The sequence below is a fragment of the Vipera ursinii genome (assembly GCF_947247035.1).
Source record: "Vipera ursinii genome assembly, chromosome: 13".
Taxonomy (NCBI): Eukaryota; Metazoa; Chordata; class Lepidosauria; order Squamata; family Viperidae; genus Vipera; species Vipera ursinii.
Window position 1 is genome coordinate 17,047,181 of NC_139526.1, and position 22,808 is coordinate 17,069,988.

Consider the following 22,808-nt stretch of genomic DNA (forward strand, 5'->3'; position numbering starts at 1 on the left):
GCGAGGGACTTGTCTTCATATGATATAATTGGACCCTCATTTCGAAAAATAAGCAGATCCAGGACAAATAACCCACTCAGGGTTCTGTGGAGCCTTGGTGCTCGCTGAGTGTAAGTTGTTTTCTTACAGATTTTTTTTCAGGATCCAACTAGGGAACGTCACCAGCTAGGTGGGTTTGTTAGCTAGCTGGGTCACGAAATGTCTGCAAGAAAATCACCCAGCCGAGAGAGGACAAAGGACTCACCGTCCTTCTCTTTGTCTCCTCTTCCTCCTCTTCCTCCTCCCCTGCTCCTCCACTCCACTCATCCCACTCCCTTCTAGCACTGATGACGTTCCCTAGTTGGGTCATGAGACGTCTGCAAGAAAACCACCCAGCTCAGAGAGCCCCGAGGACCCCACAGGTCAGCCCTGAGCTACAAGTATTCTCTTCTATGAATATAGTTTTCTGTTGAGGTCAATCAAGTTAATTCAACCTGGTTAACATGGCTGCTTCCTGCGGATGCAAGATCCGCTCGGTGGCAACGTTTGGAATGTTGCTGTGCGCAACTTGGATACCAGGTCACGTTTCCTCTCCCCTAATCGAGAAGAAGGATAGAAATCTCCCTTTATTTATTTTGCTTCAGTTCTATTATGGGATGTCAGTAGCCATGAGGCTCTTCTGAGGAACTTCCTTTAGGGAAAAAGCTGTAATGGAGAGAGAGGAAAAAAACAGCATGTGGTGGATGAAGGTTAGCCTCACGTCTCCCCCCGTTGTCCGAAAGTTACTGGAGGCAACATTTTTCTCAAAGTCAGACTTCAGAGCATTGACAGAGCATTCAGGGCGCTTCTAAGGATTAGATGAGCAAAGCGTTGGGCAGCCTCAAAAGCATAATCCAAATGCATTTCTGGAAGCATTTATTATCCTAAGCAAGCATTTTAATTGGCTTTTTTTTAATAAGATGAGCTTCGGAATTGCCCAATTCATGATTCAAAGTTCCTTCAGAGCCTGGGACTACGAGATGTTGGTACGGATTCGTGGGAAGCTCAGACTGTTGAAGTTTCTCCACCTGTGTACCTCTTCCATTAACTAGGATTTAACTAATACCTTTCTAAGAAGCTAAGGCCAGGAAAGTTGGATCACCGTTTCCCTAAAAAACGGAGAGACAAGCTGCAGGATTATGCCTATCTCTACAGCGGATGAATCTTTTCATCAGGAACTGCGATAAAGCCCTCTTTTCTTTCGAGATGTCAAATTCTAAAAACGAATTTTCATCCTCGGGAAAAGCACTTGCGACTAATACTAAATGTTTATTTTATATATATATATATATATAACAGAAAGGTCATGTTGTTATTCTTTTGTCAAAGGCTGATAGGAGGCCCATTTATGGTATACGAACCTGCATTGTATTCCCATTCAATCACAGAAAGGTTTGTTTGCTGCGTCCTGTTAAATCAGAAGGTGTTTTTTTTTTGTTTTTTACTGGTAGGATTGAATTTCGGTAAGAGCTCATAATTGGAATGTAAAAGTTTCCTTTAGGGCTTGGAGCTGGCTGTAAAATGCAAGGCTTTTGGAGGGTTTTTTGTCCGATTATTTTTACCAAAAGGTGACGATTTGAGGAACAGACGCTCGGCTCAAAGTTAAAGGAGCATTGTCTGTTGGTACAAGGAGAGAAAAAGATGGCTTTTTTAAAGGTTAAAACTGTAATCAACATAGAACATATAATCATAGGGCAGGAAGGGACCCTGGAGGTCTTCTAGTCCAGCCCTCCGCTCAGGGCAGGAGCCTTACACCATCCTAGACAAACGGTGGTCAAATCGATTTGTCCTATCGAGATGTGCTCGTCTTAGAGTGCAGGCAGTTGAATGGAGATAGTTTGTGGAAGCTGGAAAGCCCCAGGTGGACACACACTCTCTCTCTCACACACACACACACTTACCATCATCCTTAGTTCGCTCAGTGACTGGCGGATTGCTGGCAACCCCATCTCCAATGCGCGTGAAGGCCAGCACCTGAATCTCATACACCACGTATTTCTGAAGGCCGGCTAGTAAGACCGAAAGGCTGTGATTCCCTCTGACCATTTGACTGCTTGGCTGACTTTGCACGTCTCTGGCCTTGTACAAAATCTGCAGGGGAAGACAAAAAGTTTTGATAAAAGTGTCTGAGGAAAGGAACAAAGCTCTTCCCCAAAGAGTAACGGGCTTCCTAATAGAAGAAGCACAACCGCATGAGCTGTTTTGACTTAGCCAGGGCTACAAAAATCTGTTCTCATATGTACAAAGATGATGACAGAAGTTGACATATCTTCACGGTAGCGCTTCTCAACCTGGACGACCTTAAGATGGGTGGACTTCAATTCCCAGAATTCCCCAGCCAATTCCCTGTGCTGGCTGGGGAATTCTGGGAGCTGAAGTTCACCCATCTTAAAGTCGTCCAGGTTGAGATATGCTGCTTTAGACAAATGGGGAACAATATTTGGGTTTAGATGCCTACCTTATAGCCCAGAATGAGCCCATTTTGCTCGGGTTCGGGCACAGCTGACCACGTCAAAAGGATCTGAGTGGAACTCACTGCTTCAGCGGACACATTTGCTGGGGAAGCCGAAGGAACTGTGTGCGATCAAATGAACAGCAATTAAAACCAAACACAGCATCCCATCATTCCTTTGTGCTTCTAGTATCTGAGCCACCATTGAAACACCAAAGAGAAATATAGAGCTAGAGTTGTTTTAGAAACAAAGTACAGTGTAAGAGATGAGCAGGCTGAGCCTGAGGAAGGGGTCAAATGTGTCATCAGTCATGAGTCCCTGCGCACCCTCAAAAGATCTAAGTCCAGCCCATCTTGAATGCCTTTCTTATCTCCCACTCATTTCACTTGACTGTTAGTTGGCCTGGTTCTTACAGAGGGCTGAAGCTTGCAATGAATCTTCATGCTGATTTGAACTGCCTGAATCTCTGGATTTCCTGGGTGCTTGACATACAGCTAGTCCTTGAATTACAGCCACAATGGAATCTGGCCATTATGATCCCAAGTCATAGGGGTTGTAAAATGGGTCAGTCATGTGACTGACTGGTTTTACAACTTCTTTTGTGGTGGTTGTTAAGCAAATGGCATGGATATTAAGCAAAGCCATGGCTTACTATGGGCAGGGTTTTGCCAAAAATTGGAAGTGCCAACTTTAGGCAAAACCATTGCAAAACGTGGTCATGTGACCGTGGGATGCTGCATATGGCCATAAATATAAGTGCAGCAATGTTGATGAGGACCTGAAATGTGGTTACATGACTTCAGTGTGTGTGTGTGTCTGTGTGTGTGCGCGCGCGCGAGGCTGTGTGCACACCCATATCAGAACTTCTGATCTAGGTCATAAGTCCCCTTTTTTTGGGCCAGTCATAACTTCCAGTAGAGTCTAAGCCACTGGCCATAAGTCATAAAAAAAAATCCACGTGTTAATGGCAGCTTTGATCAAAGAGACGATCTTCATTCATTGGAAGTCCAGAAATGAGACTAAAACACAGCTACACTAAATCTTGAGACGTTAAACTGAATTCACAACTACTTGGGGGGGCAGCCCCTCTGAAGGGAACCAGGTTAACCATCTGATTATGAATATCTTTTTTCTCTTGTTTGTTGTCTTGCCGTTCCTAGCCCAATCCGTTTCTTCTACTTTGCCTTGTAATGACATTTGAATATAATGGTTTTCCGCCATAGTAGCAGTTGTTTGATTTGGCCTGTTAAATATTTTAATGAATTGTACTGTGGAATGGGGTTGTTTTCAACAGCATTATAAGCTGCCTCGGAGATCAATCTGTATTTGAGTGGCTTGCTATAAATCTTTTAGATGAACAAATAAATTAAACACAGGTCCCCAGATGGAGGAGACACCGTCTCATTACCCAAACCGTTTCTCTCTACCTTGTACAGGACATTATGTATGCATACATATCAACTCTTGCAAATATGCAAGGCTTCCCACAGCAGTCTGCCACTGTCTTTTTTCCTTTTCTTTACGTAACTATCTTTTCTTTGTTCCTGTGGCCTAGTTGGAGAGGAATATTACATTTTCAGCAAGATATGAAAGCAAGGTAAGATACTGCTGTCCTCTGTTGTCCAAGATTTGGTCTGTTAATTCTGGCTGACCACAGAACTGGTGCAAAGCTTTCCCTCCCTAAGGAAGTTATTTCAGAAATAACTGCCTAATGGTCCATTTTCTCCCAAGGTAGTCTTAAGACGTAAGGAAGAACTGCAACTACTGTGCTTTATTCTTCAGCCAGAAATTCCACCAGCTCCTGGCACCTCGATGCAGCCATTGGAAATGTTCAGATAGAAGCAGAGGTTATAAACTCAATGAATGTGGACGACTCTACCTGGAAATGGCCTGGGATGAAGATGTTTGATAGCATCCTGCCCCCAAAGTCCATCTCTTTTCTCACAGAGATTCCAAAATTGCTTATAGTATCAGTTAAGATAAGATGCTTCTAATATTACAAGACACACTGCACAAAGACAAAAATGCCAGAAGCCAGATACCGCAACCACAACAAGTCGGTCTCTAGGCAGGATATAAATGTTGTCGCTAGCCTGCCACAATTAAAGTGGGGACCTCAAAGAAGCTCCAAGGACAGACAACTCTCCAGTCCTAGACCGAGCCAAAAATGCTAGAGAATCCTTGAAAGCCTGGCACTCAGTCAAATCAGCCATCGACAGGACCATAGAGATAAACAACATCTACATACCATTCAAAAGAAAGAATCAGCACGCTAAAAGGTCACAGCGTGTCCTGACCAGTGATCCACACAGAGATAAGCAGAAATTAATACCAAGCGATAAACAGGATAACGCTCTCTCTGTCATCTCAGCTTCAGGGAGCTTTTGTGTCCATGTCACACAAAGCAGGATCTTTGGTGACCACAATAGTAGGCCAAGTGGTAGTTTCATATGGAAGATAATGCCTTGAAATACCCTGAAGCTAATAAACAGCTTGTCAGGCTCGATTTAGTTCAAATAAAAGCAGGAAGGAAGATTGGGACATTGTGGCCCCTTAAGTGACCAGCTGAGATCATTTTTTCACCAGAGAAGCAAGACCCAAACTCTTCGTTTCCTACAGAGGTGATTCGATGTCCTACAGCAACATCTGATGAAAGGCCATCTCATCTAACCTAATCCTTTTAGAAAGCCAGAAGCTATCCAATTAAGTCCAGCCCTCAATATTTGCTATGGAAACATAGCCTAAGAATGTCGAAGGTTTCAAATAAAAACTTTTGGGGGGAAAAGAGAGGAAGGAAAGAAGGCATCCCTCTTCAGTGTGTGGGCTTTAATTTAAAGGTCATAATAAAATTACTGTCACTAACCTCCCCATGACTGGCAGAAATCCTACAGCTCCCTTCTCAATTGCCTCTCCATCCTTCTGCCTCTGAGCACCTGTTAGAGAGGTGTAACTCTATTTGGTTAAGACAATTAGATCTCCAGGTTGCTCCAAGGGTCTCGGATGAGAATTTTATTCATTTGTGAAAGGGCATGGGTGGAAGGTAGCTTCTCCCAACCTTAAAGGACAACTTGTTCAAAGCAGGAGAAGATCTCTGAGCATCACAATGAGGAAAACTGGCAGAGGGGAACTTGCTTTGGTTGCGTGTGCGCGCGCGCGTGAGGAATCATGCTTCCGGTGCAAAAATGGCTTTTGAGCTCTAGTTCTGGAAATAGGAGCTGTCTAAACGAGCATCTGTGATGATTCAGCGGCAAGAAGAGCTGCGGTGGAAGGCACTTTCAGGCTGTCGATGGATTCCTGAAAGCTTCTGGTTGTGAGAAACCGAGGCTGCCATAGGTGAGCGTTCGCTCAAGTGCAGGTGTTCTTTTGAAAGGGGCCTCTGATAAAAGACACACGGATTCCCAGGGAGCCTCTGGCAATGCTGAAGAGAGGGAAGGCATTGGGGTGCCAGGTAGAGGGGTGGTGGTGGTAGCATCTCCCCCATCAGAGACGTAGAGGAGAAACGATGTTCCATGCTTAAGAGTCTTCTGGAAATGCAAAAAGAAGGTGAAGGCATTGGGAAGGCTAGGAGTGGCAGTGATAGTTTCTCCAGAAGGACAAGCAGGGCCTGGAGGTGGAGTCAAGAGAGGAATTAACCTAGAATCATTACATTCTCCCAAACAGTCCAGAAGGAAGGACTCATTGGAGAAGAGCCTAATGCTGGGAAAGATCGAGGGTGAGGGACAACAGAGAATAAAGTGGCTGGATGGAGTCACTGAAGCTGTAGGCATGAGCCTAAATGGACTCCAGAAGATGGTAGAGGACAGGAAGGCCTGGAGGAACATTCTCCATGGGGTCGCGATGGGTCGGACACGACTTTGCAACTAACAACAACAAACAGTCCAACCCCTCTTGAATTCCTCTGACTCTTCTCTAGCTCCAAATTAGTGCTGGCCATTAATTGACTAGATTCTTGTGTCTACGGGTGAACAATAAATCAGCTTCACTGGAGCTTAATGTGTGATCCTGATGGTTTTGCGCCGGATCACTCCCCTCCCACCAAAGACTTAGAGGAGAGAAGTGATGTTCCCTACTTAAGAGTCACAAATTGCTTGTACAAAGGCAGCGATTCTTCTTCTCTGTCAATCAAAGCTGGAATAATAGCCAGTCGCTTTTGGGAGGAAGATGTCGTACTCAAGGGTAGAACAGGATGTGTGGGGTGAGTATAGACACCTGTCGTGTCTCGTTCCTTCTTCATCAGTACCATGCACAACATTTCAGATCTGTCAAAACCTGCCCATCTGTCACTTTTAACTCCGTGCCTGTACCCTCCGAGTCACACCAGAGTATTCCCAAGAAATGCACGCATACACACACGGAGACGTACCAGCCGCCCTCTCTGTGAGGCTCCAGGTGATCAAATCACCTCTGTAATGGTTACTGCATCACCAATTAGCTGAAAATATCAGGGGAAAAAAAATCTAGTTCCCTCTCCTATTCCCTCTATGTTGCTCCTCGGGTTGATTTTTTAATTCTTTTTTAGGTTCCTCTTCACCTGGATTTATCTCCCGCGAGAATATAATTATGTTAAAGGACTATAGATTGCCAAGAGACACGAATGTTTTTGGCAGGCTGCCTCGGATTTATCTACAGATCTTCACAAAGAGAAACTCCGTTCTGAATGGCTTCTGGAGGGAGGCGGCGGGGCGAAATGAGAAACAAGTGGCAACGCACCAGATTTTCAGTGCGAAGGGGGCGACTTGTCATCCAGCCGCTGTTGTTTTTTTGGTTGTTCAGTTGCTCCTGACTCTTCGAGACCCAGCGGATGCAATTTTCCCAGGATGGCCTGTCGGTAGCTACTTCTTGGAGTGCTTGCAAGCTCACCGTCGTAGCCCGTGTATTTTCTCCCAAGGAAGTTTGACCTTCTCATAGAAATTTCTTAGAGAGGGAATCATTTCATTGCCGGTACGAGGGACGTCCTTCTGAATTCTGGACAATTAACATCCGGAGAAATCTGGGCAACTCTTTGGAGAAAACCAGATGGCTAAATTGCATCACATCGCTTTACTGTGATATCCCAAAGCTCCTCTTAAACCAGATTAAAGCTCAGTACAGGTAGTCCTCGATTTTGGATCACATTGGAGCCTGACATTTCTGTTGCTAAGCGAGGCATTTGTTAACTCTTCTGTCTCCATTTTATAACCTTTCTTGCCACAGTTGTTTAAGTGAATCACAATACAATAATAAAAAGTTGGAAGGGACTTGGAGGTCATCTAGTCCAACCCCCTGCTCAGGCAGGAAACCTTATACCATTTCGGACAAGTGGTTGTCCAGTCTCTTCTTGAAAACTTCCATTGTTGGAGCATTCACAACTTATGGAGGCAAGGAGTTCCACTGGTTTATTGGAGAAAGGTTGGTCATGATGGCCAACAGTCTTGATGATAACAGCCAGTAACTTCAATGCCACCCAATCGGATCCATAAAGTGTCATTCCTGGGATTATAAAACTGAGCGGTCCATCAATCTGGGCTGGTGATAATAGCTGCTGTCTACAGAGCCTGTACAGTTGTTGCCAACCCCTTGGATGGCTTTGCACAACACATCAATGGGGTAGTTTTCCTTCCCTGACGCCATCTCAGCCACCTTTGTTCAAGAGCAAGCACTCTACGTGGTTCTCTTTTGGTTGAATTGAGCCCTTCCTCCATCATGAATGAAAATATGCAAATTTGAAGATGCCCAGCATTTTATTGCAAAAAAGAAATAGGAAGAACAAAGGGTAAGTCCCATTTTCAGTGATAAATGAGAGACTCAACCTTAGCCATGCAGCAACGGGAAGGCCTTGTATGATTATGGAGACAAATTGCAGAGACAACCCCTACTCATTGGGCAGGTTAGCCACGGTGTGATTTACTCTCACTGTTGAATACTTAATTCCGGAAAGGTCACTGCGCTCAATTATTCACCCACAGGAGAAAGGTAAATTACATGGGGTGCATATGGGACGGGAGTCCAGGAAGAAGCCTTGTTAGAAGTTATATAGATAACAGCTTAATAACTACCTTCTGCTAAAGAGCTAGCCTGGCTACTCTGCCTTGCTGCTATGAGAGTGTCTTTCTTCTGGCCGTATGTCCTCCTGAAGCTGCTGGGCTGAGAATCACTCTTACTAAAATTGGACTACTTGGCATAGCTGGGCAACATGAATCAGTGATGGAATGTAGTGTGGAAGTGGATCCCCAGGAGGGAAGGGGTGGATTCCACGGGAGTAAGAGGCAACTCAGCCCAGAGGTCACCTGTGAGAGGAAGAGGGTGAAGACAGCCCCTCCTCAAGAGTTCCCAGAGTATATTGTAGATACAGATAGTAAAGTCTTCATTCTGGCAAGATTCTGTCTATCGGTATGAAACAATGAAGAACTCGGCTTGGAAGAACAGCCGCATGTCATTCTTGGTTTGGGACCTGACAGAATTGGACTGATATATATATATATATATATATATATATATATATATATATATATATATATATATATATATATATATATATATATATATATATATATATATATATATATATATATATGTTTAAGTATTTGTCAAGGTTTTTTGAATGGACCTTGCTAATTAACTCTTTCATTCCTGTTTTTGGCCCGGCTCAGGGCTTATCCACAGGAACTAGTCAACTTATGACAGCTCATTATTTGTGCAAATTATTCAAATTGCTAATAAAGAATTTGGGAGGCTAAGATGATCATTTCGAACTATTTATGTTCTCATCAGTTAGTCATACCCTTTATCTGAGATTCGAACCCGGGCTGATTATATATATAAATATAAATATAAATATTATATATATATATAAAGTGCCTTCCAGGTGCAAATCTATTCAGGTTCAGTAGAACAGTCCCAAGCCAAAGGAAACGCTTTAGAAAGCATTTAAGAGCAACAAGGGATGCCCCCTTTCCCATTGCCTACCTGATTCTCGTGTACGGCCTCGCACCACCTCACTCCAGGGTCCCGACCCAATGGCGTTGAAGGCTTGGATCTGCAGTTCATACTCGGTCCACTCCTGAAGGTCCTCGACAGTGACTTCAGTCTCCAGTCGGTCGCTGATGACCTTGGCCAGGGCAGGACACTGCATGTCCACACACCAGTACTTGATCCTGTAACCGACTGACTCGGGGTTCCCATTGTATTGTACATCAGGCAGAGGCTGAACATGGCCAAAAGAAAAAAAGAGGTCAGTGTGAATATGGTCACTTCATTCACTGCTTCTTTGTGTGCTATTTGAAGGACCACCTCTCCCCTGTTGCATCCACCCAGCCCACCAGGATAGGAAGGCAAGATGTGTTGTGAGTCCCCTTGATTAGGGATTTACGTCTGGTGGGATCATGAAAAAGGACCTTCTTGGTGGTGGCCCCTTGTCTAGGGAACTATGTGTAGTTCTAGAATCCTTGAGGTTCTAGAATCCTTGTAGTTCAGGGTGGAAGTGAGATGGTGCCCTCTGAACCTGTTTGTTTTCTTGCAGACATTTCATTACTCAACTCAACTACGGATCATCACCAGTTCTCTCCCATTTCAACCCTGAGCTACAAGTATTCTCCTTTATTAGATGTTTGAAATTTCAGACCCGATGGCTGTCTGCAAACTATATTAATAACACTAATTATACAGTCAGTTGACCCACGCCTGTCATTGTGCCCACCTTTCTGGCTCTCTGCCAATTAATCCGTCTTCCGCACTTAGAGCATCACCCCACGCCTCTTTGACTAGGATCCAAAATGCTGGTTTCGGTGTGCACACTGGCATCTGGGATACGTCTGTTGGGATCTACAGCTACTCTTATCCTGAAGAACTGGCTCATGCGGCAGATGACAAACAAGAGGAAAACTTCGCTCTCCTGGTTAATGGGGTGCCTTAATGACCTGGAGAACACACGGGGGGGGGGAGGGGGGAAGTCTTCCTTCTCCGCAAGATGAGGATGGCGAATTTGCTTGGGGAAATCGGAGAGCAGTGTGGTGGGTTTTTTTTTGCATTCGGCAGCAAAACAGGAAGGCGTCTTAGAGTGGCCGAGCAGCAGAAATTGGAATATTTGAATGAATTTTCATCAAGCAAGGGTGGGTTAGCAGTCAAAGGCACAAGATAAATTCATTTATCAAGGGCCGTGCCATTTATCACCTGCTTCCAGAGTTAATCACTCAGCTCTGTAATCTATCAAGGAGATATAACCTCCACATTCACTCCTGTTTCTACGTGAAAACCCGTTCTCTTTACAGTTTAAAACTTTTAGGAAATTCAGCTAAGAGCAGCACTGGTGGCCAAGAATTCCTTTTCATTGGCTTTGGAGTCGTGTTGCCTTAAACAAAGAGGCAACATATGGTTGAGTCCCATTATGTTGTCTTGGAAATGTCTTGCTATCTTTTTAGTAGTTGGTCTGCTAGCGAGGGAGCCCCCCCCCAGGGAGAAGGTCAGGCTCAGATTTGTGCTTGCCCAGATGCAGATAAGAAACAGCAAAGAAATTGCAGATACGAAAAAGAATAGAGGGGAGACAGGCGGAAGCTCAGTTATGACCGAACAGTGGTAGGGAAGTAAATAACGTAAGAAAAATTCAATGGATTTGAGCATCATCCATTAGGACTTGCGTCCCTGTCCCTATCAGTTCTGGAAGTATCATGGGAAGAAGAGCAGGCAGAGTTGGGTGGTGGGATTAAGTGCACCATCTGCTTAGAATCGTTACATTGCCACAAAAGATCCAACCCCTCTTGAATTCTGTTGACCCTGATCTGGTGCCGATTTAGCATTGAATTTTTAGTTGACTAGATTCTTGTGTACAGGACTGAACATCAAATCTCTGAACTGCAACTTAGCATACGGTCTGGATCCTTTGTGCCTGACAAATTGGCTTCCGTTATTCTCAAACACCTCACGTGTTTTGGGGGCTGACATTCTACCCATTACTTTCTTCTACATTAGCCGGTGATTGGCAACTTACCACCCAGCGGACCCACAGGCTCGTCTCACTGGCAGTACGCACTGTCACACTCCCTGGTGCCACATCTGGGGGTGCCTGGAGGGTCTGAATGACCCGTGAAGGCTGGCTGAATGGGCTTTGGCCAACAATGTTTTCCTGCTTCATCCTGAACCTGTTGGGCAGAGAGAGGCATCGATGCACAGGATAAAAAAGCTAGAAGTTCAGGTCTCTCTTGAAAAGAGAGCAAGCTTTGCCCACCCATTCCAGCTGAAGAAGTGTTTCACCTAATTACATAATGAAGCCACAGACCCAACCTACAAAAATTAAACAAAATGCAACTTGTTCCATTTAAAACCAAGAAAGGAAAAAGACGTATTTATGTCTGCGCAAGACACACCTAGAGGAACAGGTCAAACGATAAAGAAAAATTTCGTAGGTGCTCCGTTATTAAAAAGTGAACTAGCTGGACTAGTACACTTGTTGGTTAATTTATGAGATCCAGATAGGGTAGGGACCCTTCCTACTTGGGGGGTGGGCAGCTGAGGGAAACATTTTCAAAGAACAAGGGTCACTGCTGAGAAGATTGTCACAGGATTGTCCATTTTCTTGATGTTTGGGAGAGTTAGCGGCGAAAGCAAACAAGGCCTCCAGAGAACCCAGTGGCTGGACACCATCAAAGCTGACACCCTTACTCAAAGAATAGTGTGAGATCAGAAGATGTGGAGAGACAGAGTCGTCAAGAGTCAGACACGACTGAATGGGTATCCCCAAAATCATCATCCATTTTCTAGATATTCTGTCCCACAACAGAACAGGACAAATTATTCAGTTCAACTATTTTGATTCTTATGAACCACGCTAGATCTAATGAAGAGTGGTAGTGTGGAAATCTCAAGAATAATTCAATAAATCTGCTTCTGTCCCAGAACGTACTGAATAGGTCTGTGCAGGGGCAGGAAGCCCATAGGTGTGACATACACAAACCACAAGGAAGAATGCCTGTTTGATAAATATCCACATGAAGTCAGCCCATGGATTCACCCTCCTCTCTTTTCCACAGGTTGTTTGTCTTCTGACAGCGGTAGTTTGGGAAGATGGACCTTCCAATTCCAGAAAAAGCACTAGCTACAAAAAGTATTAGGCTCCAGTGATCAGAAGCAGAGCCGTTATAATGGAAAGAGAAAGCTTTGGGTTAAAGTCGTATTGTGTTAAGGTATCATCTTCTCAACCTGCCCTGGATTTTTCTCCCACTAAAATGTTAGGACTGAAAGAAAAGTTCACACTACATCCTCTTCGTTCTTATTAAGAGGGTGCATCAACAAAATAGGCACTAAGCAAAACAAAGTCATTAATTTCCCAAACATTAACAACAGACAAGAGGAAAGAATGGCATTTGACAAAAACGTAGTCTACATTCAACAGTTCATGCCTCCTCCTCCTCCTCCTCCTCCTCCTCCTCCTCCTCCTTCTTTTTACGAAGGTGGGACATCACGTTGAGTCCCACCAAGATAAATGGGACCCACCAGCCCAGGCTTCACCTGGATAGGGTATCTTTTTTAACTGTTGTGTCGACGCTCATGCAATGATTCTAGGAGTCCCAAAGGAACAAAAACACGACAAATGAAATTAAGTCAGGAGAGCCATCTACAATGGCCTAACAGATGGATGCAGAGCAGGTACGTCCAACCTAGCTCAGGCAACTGCCTCCAATGACTTTCTCCATCAAATAATGTGTCTAGAAAGTTGCCAGTCTTTTTTTAAAAAAACTGGCCCTGCTCCTGTTCCACAAATTCAGACACGGATACAGAGCAGGTGGCACATTCATCAGCACAGCGATCCATGGAAATTTTTGGAGGCTGCCTTTTTCCGGCGTCAACCTGCCAATGAGCCTGAGGGATATTGGTAAATGGGTTGAGACTGCAGATGGAGATGGCTTCTTGAAAGGAAAAGAGAGAGAGGAGGGTTCTCCATCTTTTTTCCTTCATTTTTCCTTTCCCTTTTTTAAAAAATTTGGCCCCTTGGGTGCCGCAATCATGCAGCTGTGATCTCAGCTTTTTAAATGGATGGGTAAGTCTGGTTTAATGAAAGCGTGGAATTGCTCTAAAGCCAGAAGAATGCCTCCGTATGATCGTATCAAAATAATTATGTACTGTCGGAACTGAATGCATCTAACATGCATTTCTGTCACAGGGCTGGCCAAACTACACCGAGAATTCAAAACAATTTATTCCAATTTACGATTTTCTCTATTGTGTGTGTTTTCCTCTTGCTATCTCTCTTAGTCCCTGTGACTTCAGCGGGAAGAATTACATTTACATTACAGGAGCATAAATAGCAAAATTCTAGTCTTTACAATTTTTGTAATGTAATGTAAGATTTACATTACAAGCGGAGAATGAATAGCAAAATCGACGGCTTCTGCTTCTGATCTGAATCTCATCCCTTTGATCGCAAAGCCGTTGCAAAGCATGAATTCAGTAGATTAAAACTGCAGCATTGCACGCCATTGTTTTTATTCCTAATTCTCTGAATTCGTCTAAAACATCTTTGTCAAAAAGATGCTAGAAGATCCTGGAGAATGAATACGAACAGGGGGAGAAATTTCATTGCATCTGCCAGCATTTTGCTGAGAAATTTTAAAAAGCCTTAATTTTATGTTTGGGCTTAATTTGGGGGAATCGGAAGCAATAAAAGAACCCACAGTAGTTAAGAAAGTAATTTGCATAAAAATGAGAAGGAGGACTTACATGGTACCAAAATCTTGACTATTTCTGGTACAGCACCGGATGTAAATGATTTTTTGAGCTTTTTTTTTAACTTCAACATCTTTTTATATAAAAAGTATGCCAGTGGGTCATTCAAGAACCATTGGCATAAAAGCAGCAATCTATGATTTGGTGTGTTTCAGATCTGCAGACAAAATTCCCAGTAAATGAGATGTTGTAAATTCTCCATAGATCAAGCATTTGCTCTTCATAATAAGCCACAGCTCTAGTCTCAGTCTCCGAAGGCTAGGCAAGATCTTTGTCAGAAAATCCTAGGAAATGGACCAGGTAAGATAGAATGGCAATACCTTCTGGATGCTCAGTTGATAACCTAAACTTCTGAGGATCTTCTGACCATGTTTAACACTGTCATTTGAGACTCGACTCATTATAATGAGAATGAATGAGAATGAAGAGAGACAGTTTGGCATTGCGGTTAAGGTGTTGGCCCAGAAACCAGGAGAGGGTGAGTTCTAGTCCTGCCTTAGACATGAAAGATAGCTGGGTGACTTTGGGCCAATCACCAGGAGATGGTGAGGTGAGTTCTAGTCCCACCTTAAGCAGGAAAGCCAACGGGGTGATTTTGGGTCAATCACCAAGAGATGGTGAGTTTTAGTCCCACCTTAGCCATGAAAGATAGCTGGGTGACTTTGGGCCAATCACCAGGAGATGGTGAGGTGAGTTCTAGTCCCACCTTAAACAGGAAAGCCAACTGGGTGATTTTGGGTCAATCAACAAGAGATGGTGAGTTTTAGTCCCACCTTAGCCATGAAAGATAGCTGGGTGACTTTGGGCCAATCACCAGGAGACGGTGAGGTGAGTTCTAGTCCCACCTTAAACAGGAGAGCCAACTGGGTGATTTTGGGTCAATCACCAAGAGATGGTGAGTTCTAGTCCCACCTTAGCCATGAAAGCTAGCTGGGTGACTTTGGGCCAATCACCAGGAGTCGGTGAGTTCTAGTCCTGCTCTAGGTACAAAAGCTGGCTGGATGATCCAAGGCCAGTATCTCTTTTTCAGCCCAACTTACCTGGGGTAAATAGGAGGAGGAAGAAGGAGTATTAAATGTGTTCGCTGCCTTGAGTTACTTATAAAATAATAAAGGCAGGATTTAAAAAAAATATCTAATAACTAAAAATAAATAACCAAGCTGTGTCCCTGACCACACCTGGTTTAATCCTGAAATTTCTTTTGAGTTCCACTAAATGCAGTAGGGATGGGAGAAGCAGAGCTTCACACAATAATATTAACAATGCCATTGACTCCACTTACAAAAAAAGAATCACTGTCTCTAAACAAGCCACCGCAGTGCTGTTTTATCTACAAAGAAACCAAAATCAATTAAATCAGGAGAGCTTTTTAGAGGGGGCAGATTCTCAGCCGCGGGAAGTGTGAACACGTTCAGCTTAAGCAGGGCTATTTGCACCTTGTTCTCTTCCCCAGGTTAATTATTTTACTCTGTGGAGAATGACAATGGAAATGCACCAAGCTGAGTCATTTCAGGGCAAACTCTGTGGAGGTGCAAATTTAAGCTCTTCCGAGCAAGCGGGTTTTTTTTTCCCCCACCCTCCCACTGTCCCTCCCACCGACTGCTTGGGGGATCCTAATGCCGCTTCCCCGCTGCCTGCAACCTGCCAGTAGATGCAAGCATTCAATCGCCAGCTGTTTGGGGGTTTTGATGTTTTTTTTATTTTTACCTGTAATGAGTGTAAGGTGTGAGGTTTGGGATCTCCAACAATTGAGCATTCGACTCCTTCTCCACTTGGCACAAAGTTATCCACTCTTCTTCCTCTCCTATGACGCCAACCTACGGGAAGGAGAAAAGGCGGGTTTGTGCATTTGGGTGGCCACACACTCAAATAAGAATGACAAGAGTTGGAAGGGACCTTTGAGGTCATCTAGTCCAACCCCCCTGCTCAAGGAGGAGACTCTGCACCATTTCAGACAAAAGGCTGTCCAGTCTCTTATTAAAAACCTCCAGTGTTGGAGCCCCCACAACTTCTGGAGGCAAGTCGTTCCACTGACTGGTTGTTCTCTCTAGCAGGAAATTTCTCCGTAGTTTCAGGTTGCTTCTCTCCTTGTTTAGTTTCCATCTGTTGCTTCTTGTCCTGTCTTTAGGGGCTTTGGAGAATAGGTTGAACCACCCCCCCCTTCTTTGGGGCAGCCCCTGAGATATTGGAAGACTGCTATCATGTCACCCCTAGTCCTTCTTTTCGCTAGACTAGATATAACCAATTCCTGCAACCATTCTTCACATGTTTTAGTCTCCAGCTCCCTAATCATCTTTGTTGCTCTTCTCTGCACTCTTTCTAGAGCAGGGGTCTTCAAACTTGGCCCTTTTATGACTTGTGGACTTCAACTCCCAGAATTCCTCAGCCAGCGTGTCTGGCTGAGGAATTCTGGGAATTGAAGTCCACAAGTCATAAAAGGGCCAAGTTTGAAGACCCCTGTTCTAGAGTCTCGACATCTTTTTGTATACCATGGCAAGCAAAACTGAATGCAATGCTTCTAGTGTGGTCTTACCAAGGCATTGTAATGTGGTATTAACACTTCATTAAAGGTTCTTCCTCAATGTTTTTTCCCCCCAACTCCCAGTAGCAAGCCAGTGTGCCCTGGTAGAATCCCTTCTGTGTATTACAGTCACAAACTCAACTTGATGTTTGGATTCCCGTCCCTTCAAACTAATTACACAAAGTTAGCTGGAGGAGGAATAAATGCAATAAATGCTCTAAACACCTTGAAAGATGGGCAGGACACCAATGTAATATTGTAAATATACATTCAATTTGCATCAGTGTACCAAAGGAATAGTGAAGGAGCTTAGAGTCTACAGCAGGGGGACCACAGAGAGGGGGAAAAAAAATCAAAGGAACTGGAACAGTGGCAACAATTTGAATGTTATCTTTGTTCAAATGTTGTCCTTCTGGAGCGACAAATGGAACTGCCTTGGCAAGCGCTGAGAAGAATTGTCTCGAGTGAGCATGCAAACCAAAAGGCAGGTTTTTGTAATTAGAGGAGATTATTGGTATGGTCTCAAAGGGAACAGCTGACTCAGGACATGTCTGGAATGTGGAAAGATTCCTCCTTGAAAAGCCAGCTGGATGACAGGTGGTGAGTTACCTGCCTATGGGGCTCAAGAGGCCGTAGACAGAATGCCTGCGATCTGGGGACGATCATTATGTCTAGTGCACCTGGAAATTGCCCAGAGCTGTGCCACAATAGTGACAAAGGCAGCCGAGCGCATCGCCTTCTCTCAGTAGAAATGTCTAGCAAGCATTTGGAGCTGAGCTAAATTAGTTGGCCACTAGGAAAAGGAACACACAATTCACCTTCTGAGATGGAAACGCACAGAGAATGAGAACAGAGAAAGCTTTTCCTCTAAGTTGGCAGAAGCCAAAATCTCTATTTGCAATGTGCCCCAGTTAAAAGCACATCATTCTACTATCAGAAGGAGCCAGGGTGCTGTTTGTTGATGTTCTCCTTAGATGTCGTTAGATATCGTTCAATGGCCAGGGCTGTTGACTTCTCTGGACCTAGGAGCTGAGCTACAATATGAGAGAAGGCATCTAGATACCGGGAAGAGGGTCTGCTAATGTCTGGCCAGTTACGGAAGTGAACTAAGAAACATTGGAAGGAACATAGGAAGCTGTTACACCACGGTTAGACCACTAGTATAGTCTGCACAGAGGTGATCTCTGAAGAGTTTAAGAAAAACACCTGAGCTTTCAATATGATGCTCTCAACCTACTATTTATAATTTATAAGGTTTCTATTTCAGCCATTGAAATTGGGCACATTTAGGCAATCAGCCTCAATAGCGGTGTTTTTCCTTTTACAAAAGAGGCCTTAAATTGATTCAGCTGTTTTCGATTTAATGATCAGCTAAAGCATAAAATTGTCTGAATCCCAGATTCTTTACCAAGCTCTAAAGGGAGAATGACATCAAGAGGCCCACTTTATGCAATGAATGAATCTTAATGGCTTTGTTGACACTGAAAATCGGTCAGGCGGGAACAACCAGCTCCACACGTGAAGAGCACAGTTAAGTTTTTTTTTTGCTCAAACCTATAATGCAGGAATCTTCTCAGACTGACAGTTTGCATCTGGGTAAGGCTAGCTAAGGTTCAACAGCATTCGAGGGGGCTTGCTCTTTTGTGACTACATAAAGATGAAAAGCTAATTCCCGGTTTGACTCCTCGCCCAGTCCCTCTCCATCTAAATCTAAATTGGATTTTGATGGAGAGAGACTGGGTGAGGACTCCAACTGGGAATCTATTGAAAATCATTGAGAAGTCTGTCTGTAAAGTCTTAACTGTGCATTATGGACTTGTGTGCCTTCAGTGCCCAAATTGTAATGTGAATTTTGGGAATAATTTGGAAGGGATTTTGAGAAGTATTACTTCCTGTTTTGTTATTTATTTGTGTTTATATATCCCAATCATAGATGCATATAAAATCGTACAATGTATCAAAAGATACTTGTCTTTCGACATCCAGCTTTTCATTATTATCTCGGTTCATAGGTGCAGTTGGAGGGAGATGTGAAAAATTAATTCTAATACATTTTAATAGACCTTTTAGGAAGCATGTCATGTAGATCCTCTGTAAATCAGGATGATGGCATTATAAGGTCAAAAACATCTTGACCTGCATGAGATAAGGCACATATAACTTCATTCTCCTTTCACATAAAGTGAAATAAAAAAAATGAACACACTGATATTTAAAAAAAATAACCAAAGATTTGGAGAACCTGCTTGCTTTCATGCATGAGAAAATCAGATAGGAAAAAAAGATAATAGGAAAAGTTTATGAGCGTTGAAAGAAAGAAAGAAAGAAAAGAGAAAAAGGAAGGAAGGAAGGAAGGAGGGAGGGAGGGAGGGAAGGAAGGAAGGAAGGAAGGAAGGAAGGAAGGAAGGAAGGAAGGAAGGAAGGAAGGCAGGCAAAGGAAAAAAGAATGGAAAAGAATAGAAAGATATCTCGTTCCCCCCAAAATAAGATTATCCTGAAGCATTTTTTTTCCTGAGCCAGCTCTTCCCAGAAACACTGGAAAGTCAACAGGAGTCCATCTTATTCTGTTTAGTTCAGCCTTATTTCTTTTACTGGTTCTGCCCTGAGAATTTGGCAGTGGAATGGGCTACATAGTACTCCCCTTTCAGATATCTCAGAATTCCCTTTGTCTATTGCAATACAGTATTTCTTCTATTTGTAAATTGATTTGTTTGATAAAGTGTATTCTTATCACGACGAATTACATGGACTTTGACAGCATCCCTAAGGCATCAACAGCTCAGTTTTGACCAATGGCCTCGAGTAGTACTTTTGATTGCTGATGTAGCTTTGGGCATGCGTCTAGATTTTGAAAAGGAATGTCTTAAATGAGAAGAGGTTTCTCCACAATCTACTAGCAATAATACTGCCATCCACCCATTGTCTGTCTGTCTGTCCGTCAGTCCATCTCTATCTATCTATCTATCTATCTATCTATCTATCTATCTATCTATCTATCTATCTATCTATCTATCTATCATCCATCCATCCATCCATCCATCATCTATTATCTATTTATCATCTACCTACCTACCTACTCATCCATCCATCCATCCTATATCATCTGTCTATCTGTCTGTTTGCCTGTCTGTCTGTCTATCATCAATATCACTCTCTTGCAAGAAGAGACTCTGGGCACCGTACAACAATCAAATAAGAATGAGAATTATGTAAATACAAACATTATATAAATATTTTAAAAAACCAATATTGAAAACTAAGCTATATTAACAAAGAAAATACGTAAGCCACAAGCAGAGAAAGAGTGGAGACATCAATAGTGGAGCCATCTGAAGATCTTATTGGTTCCCTGGAAGTCCCAATTATGTCCAGTCACATAACCAGGTCTTGAGGGACTTCAGGAACATTAACAGGGATGGAGCTAACCTGACTTCGAGGCGGGGGAAGAATGTTCCACAACTCATTATATCAACAAACTAGAAGATGATTCTGTAGATGGTTTCAAGATTCATAGTTTGGCCACCTGCCCAGAAAACCCGTTAATTCATTGCAGCTGCAATTCTAGCCACAGCGACAATGGAGTAACGTTCCTAGAGCTCAAGAGACTTTTCTTCTGAGTCATGATGTTGAGCTGGCCAAATTCCCTACCATCTCAATGACCGGAGCAAAATCCTGCAGGGTTCGATTTATGTGCTAGAAAGTTTGGTAAAGCCTGTCCTTTAATATCTCCTAGAAAACCTTGAATCTGGTCGTTCTCCAACTTATCCTCTCCAAGTGCCATCTGTCATCCCCCAAAATGATGGACTTCATTTACTGCTGATGAAGAGGGCTGCTTTCGCAAAGTCAAAAGGCACCCTTGCTCCTTCTGTTTCAAGTTAGGAGCTGGGAGGGAGGGGGCAGAAGGACAGAAGAAAGCATTCACAGCCAAGCCAAAACTTTTGCAAGGATGCTGAAGAGAGAGATTCATTCTGCAGACTTAATGATGATTGGAAAGAGACTAGGTTTCCATTAGAGAAAACCAAGCAACAGGCACCTGGGTTAATGAGTATTTTCCAGCTGCCCTGTTTGGCCGTGCAAGAATTGGCTTGAAGAGTAATTCCAACTTTATGTTTTCGACTTAAAGAAGAGTATGAAAGTCCACATGAACAAGCCTACCGGTGAATGGATTTCTTTCCTTTGCCTTCTTGCTTTCTCACAGATTTTTCACTGCTCTGTTTAACTGAGATGTTCTTGAGGAATTGCAGCAAGTGCTTTGGGCCACAGGCTTAAGGGTCTGGCACCTTATTTCAGCCCACTCTCTCCTGGATCCTCCTGCTCTCCAGACAGGTGAATTTGTGCTCTCCAATTCTTCCAAGTCCAATGCAATTATTGTGGGGTCCTTGGTGCTCTCTGAGCTTGGTTGTTTGCTTGCAGACAATTCGTTGCCAAACTAGGTAACACCCTCAGTGATGATGAACTGATGATGTTGCCTAGTTTGGCGAAGAAACGTCGGCAAGCAAACAACGAAGCTCAGAGAGCACTAAGGATCTCCAGAGTTCAACCTTGAGCTGCAAATATTCTACCAGTAATACAGTTATTGCTGAGAATTTTGGGACTTGAATCACACCATCTGAAAACACAGAATTTTGGAGAAGCCCCAAAGCTGTGTTTTATAATAATATAATTTTGTGCGTTCAAGTCAGACTTGATGTTAAAGACTGTGTTCCACTTTCTCCTTCTACTGTACATTTTTGATGGCGAGAACTGCCAGGGGGCGAAAGATTGAGTCCACAATACGACTGATTCATTGCTAAAAAGCCTCGTGAACAGAAATCTTCTCAACTAAAGGACAGCACCTCCTTGGAGTTAGACAAAGGTCAACGGCAGTTAAAGGGGGTTGGACGTAGTCTGCTTGTGACTACACAGGGATTCTAGGCTGATTCCTCTCTTCACTCTGCCTCCAGGTTCTGCCACTTCTCCCACAGATGTAGAAATGTGGATCTAGTATTGTACTGATTGCAAATTCAGAGTTTTAAGGGGAAGGGACAAACTTTTATTTGTGGGTATGCCTCATCAGTGATCAACCAACTTTTCTGTTCTGTGCATTCCACTCCTATCACTCCCAAATCCCTCTAGAGTGTGATGTTCTCCTATAAAATTTTCACTAGACTGCTGACATTTGGGAGATTTTTACCCATGCTTATTTTTAATTATACTTGAAATGAAAAGGGAAGTTTGGGATACCAATCAAGCTTGTTTTCTAATCTTTAGAAGCCTGCACATATTGTCCCCATAAATCTGTATCAGACTACAAAACATAAAATGAGCACAATCCCAGAGAGAGTTATATATTGAAGATTAGCAGTGGATCATGGCAGAAACGTTTTCATTTATCCTTTACATCACAGGGTATTAAATACATTTTCTTACTGCATTTCAAAAATTCTATTTTTCAGTAGTTAAATAGACGACCCTCCCCAAAAAACCCTGTTAGAACAGTTACGACTAAACTCTTCTAAGTCTTTTTGTTTATTTGTTTTTTTTAAAAAACACCCATCCAGATGCCAATTTTGATCCTGTCTAATGAAGCATAATAAAAGCTTTCAATCTGTGACCCATAAACTATTTCCAAGGATATTGCAGACATAACCATTTAGAATGACAAAGGGGAAAAAACATCAGCTCTAAAAATGAAACCTTGCAAAGTACAGCAAGGGATGTGAAACAAGAAGCTACTGCCAGAGGCAGCTGCTGACGGCAGAGCCTGGGTTACACTGTCAAACATTAACAGAATAACAGAGTTGGAAGGGACCTTGGAGGTCTTCTAGTCCAACCTCCTACTCAAGGAGACCATAGGGTTAGGGTTATGTCACCATGAACTCATTGAGCAAAATGTACAATGTTAAAAACCTCGGACTGCTTGGGTACGGTTAGGAGGGCATTGACTTTTCTAGCCTGCCCTATCTATGTTTCCTGGTAAAATACATGGGAAAATCCCATTGGAGGAAAATTCCACTTAGGGCTAAGGTTATGTCACCATGAACTCTGAGAGCAAAATGGACATTGCCAACAAACTCAGAGTTCTAGGGTATGGTTAGGAGGGCACTGACTTTTCTAGGCTGCCCTATCTATGTTTCCTGGTA

The 22,808-nt window shown here is 43.3% G+C and overlaps 1 protein-coding gene and 1 long non-coding RNA gene across 3 annotated transcripts in view; both read right to left on the minus strand.

The window, feature by feature from the left end:
- LOC310646477 overlaps positions 1-22,808 on the minus strand; it is a 417,476-nt gene that overhangs the window by 79,880 nt on the left and 314,788 nt on the right. The gene's annotated exons all lie outside the window — the stretch shown is intronic.
- The window catches only part of SDK1 (sidekick cell adhesion molecule 1), a 331,319-nt gene that overhangs the window by 63,333 nt on the left and 245,178 nt on the right, over positions 1-22,808 (minus strand). For both annotated transcript variants that reach the window (XM_083372962.1, XM_083372961.1), the window contains exons 23-27: positions 15,873-15,982; positions 11,434-11,584; positions 9,417-9,654; positions 2,477-2,592; positions 1,920-2,109 (exon numbers count right to left, since the gene is read on the minus strand). In XM_083372962.1, the coding sequence (XP_083229088.1) occupies positions 1,920-2,109; positions 2,477-2,592; positions 9,417-9,654; positions 11,434-11,584; positions 15,873-15,982 (805 nt within the window). The remainder of the gene's footprint in view (positions 1-1,919; positions 2,110-2,476; positions 2,593-9,416; positions 9,655-11,433; positions 11,585-15,872; positions 15,983-22,808) is intronic.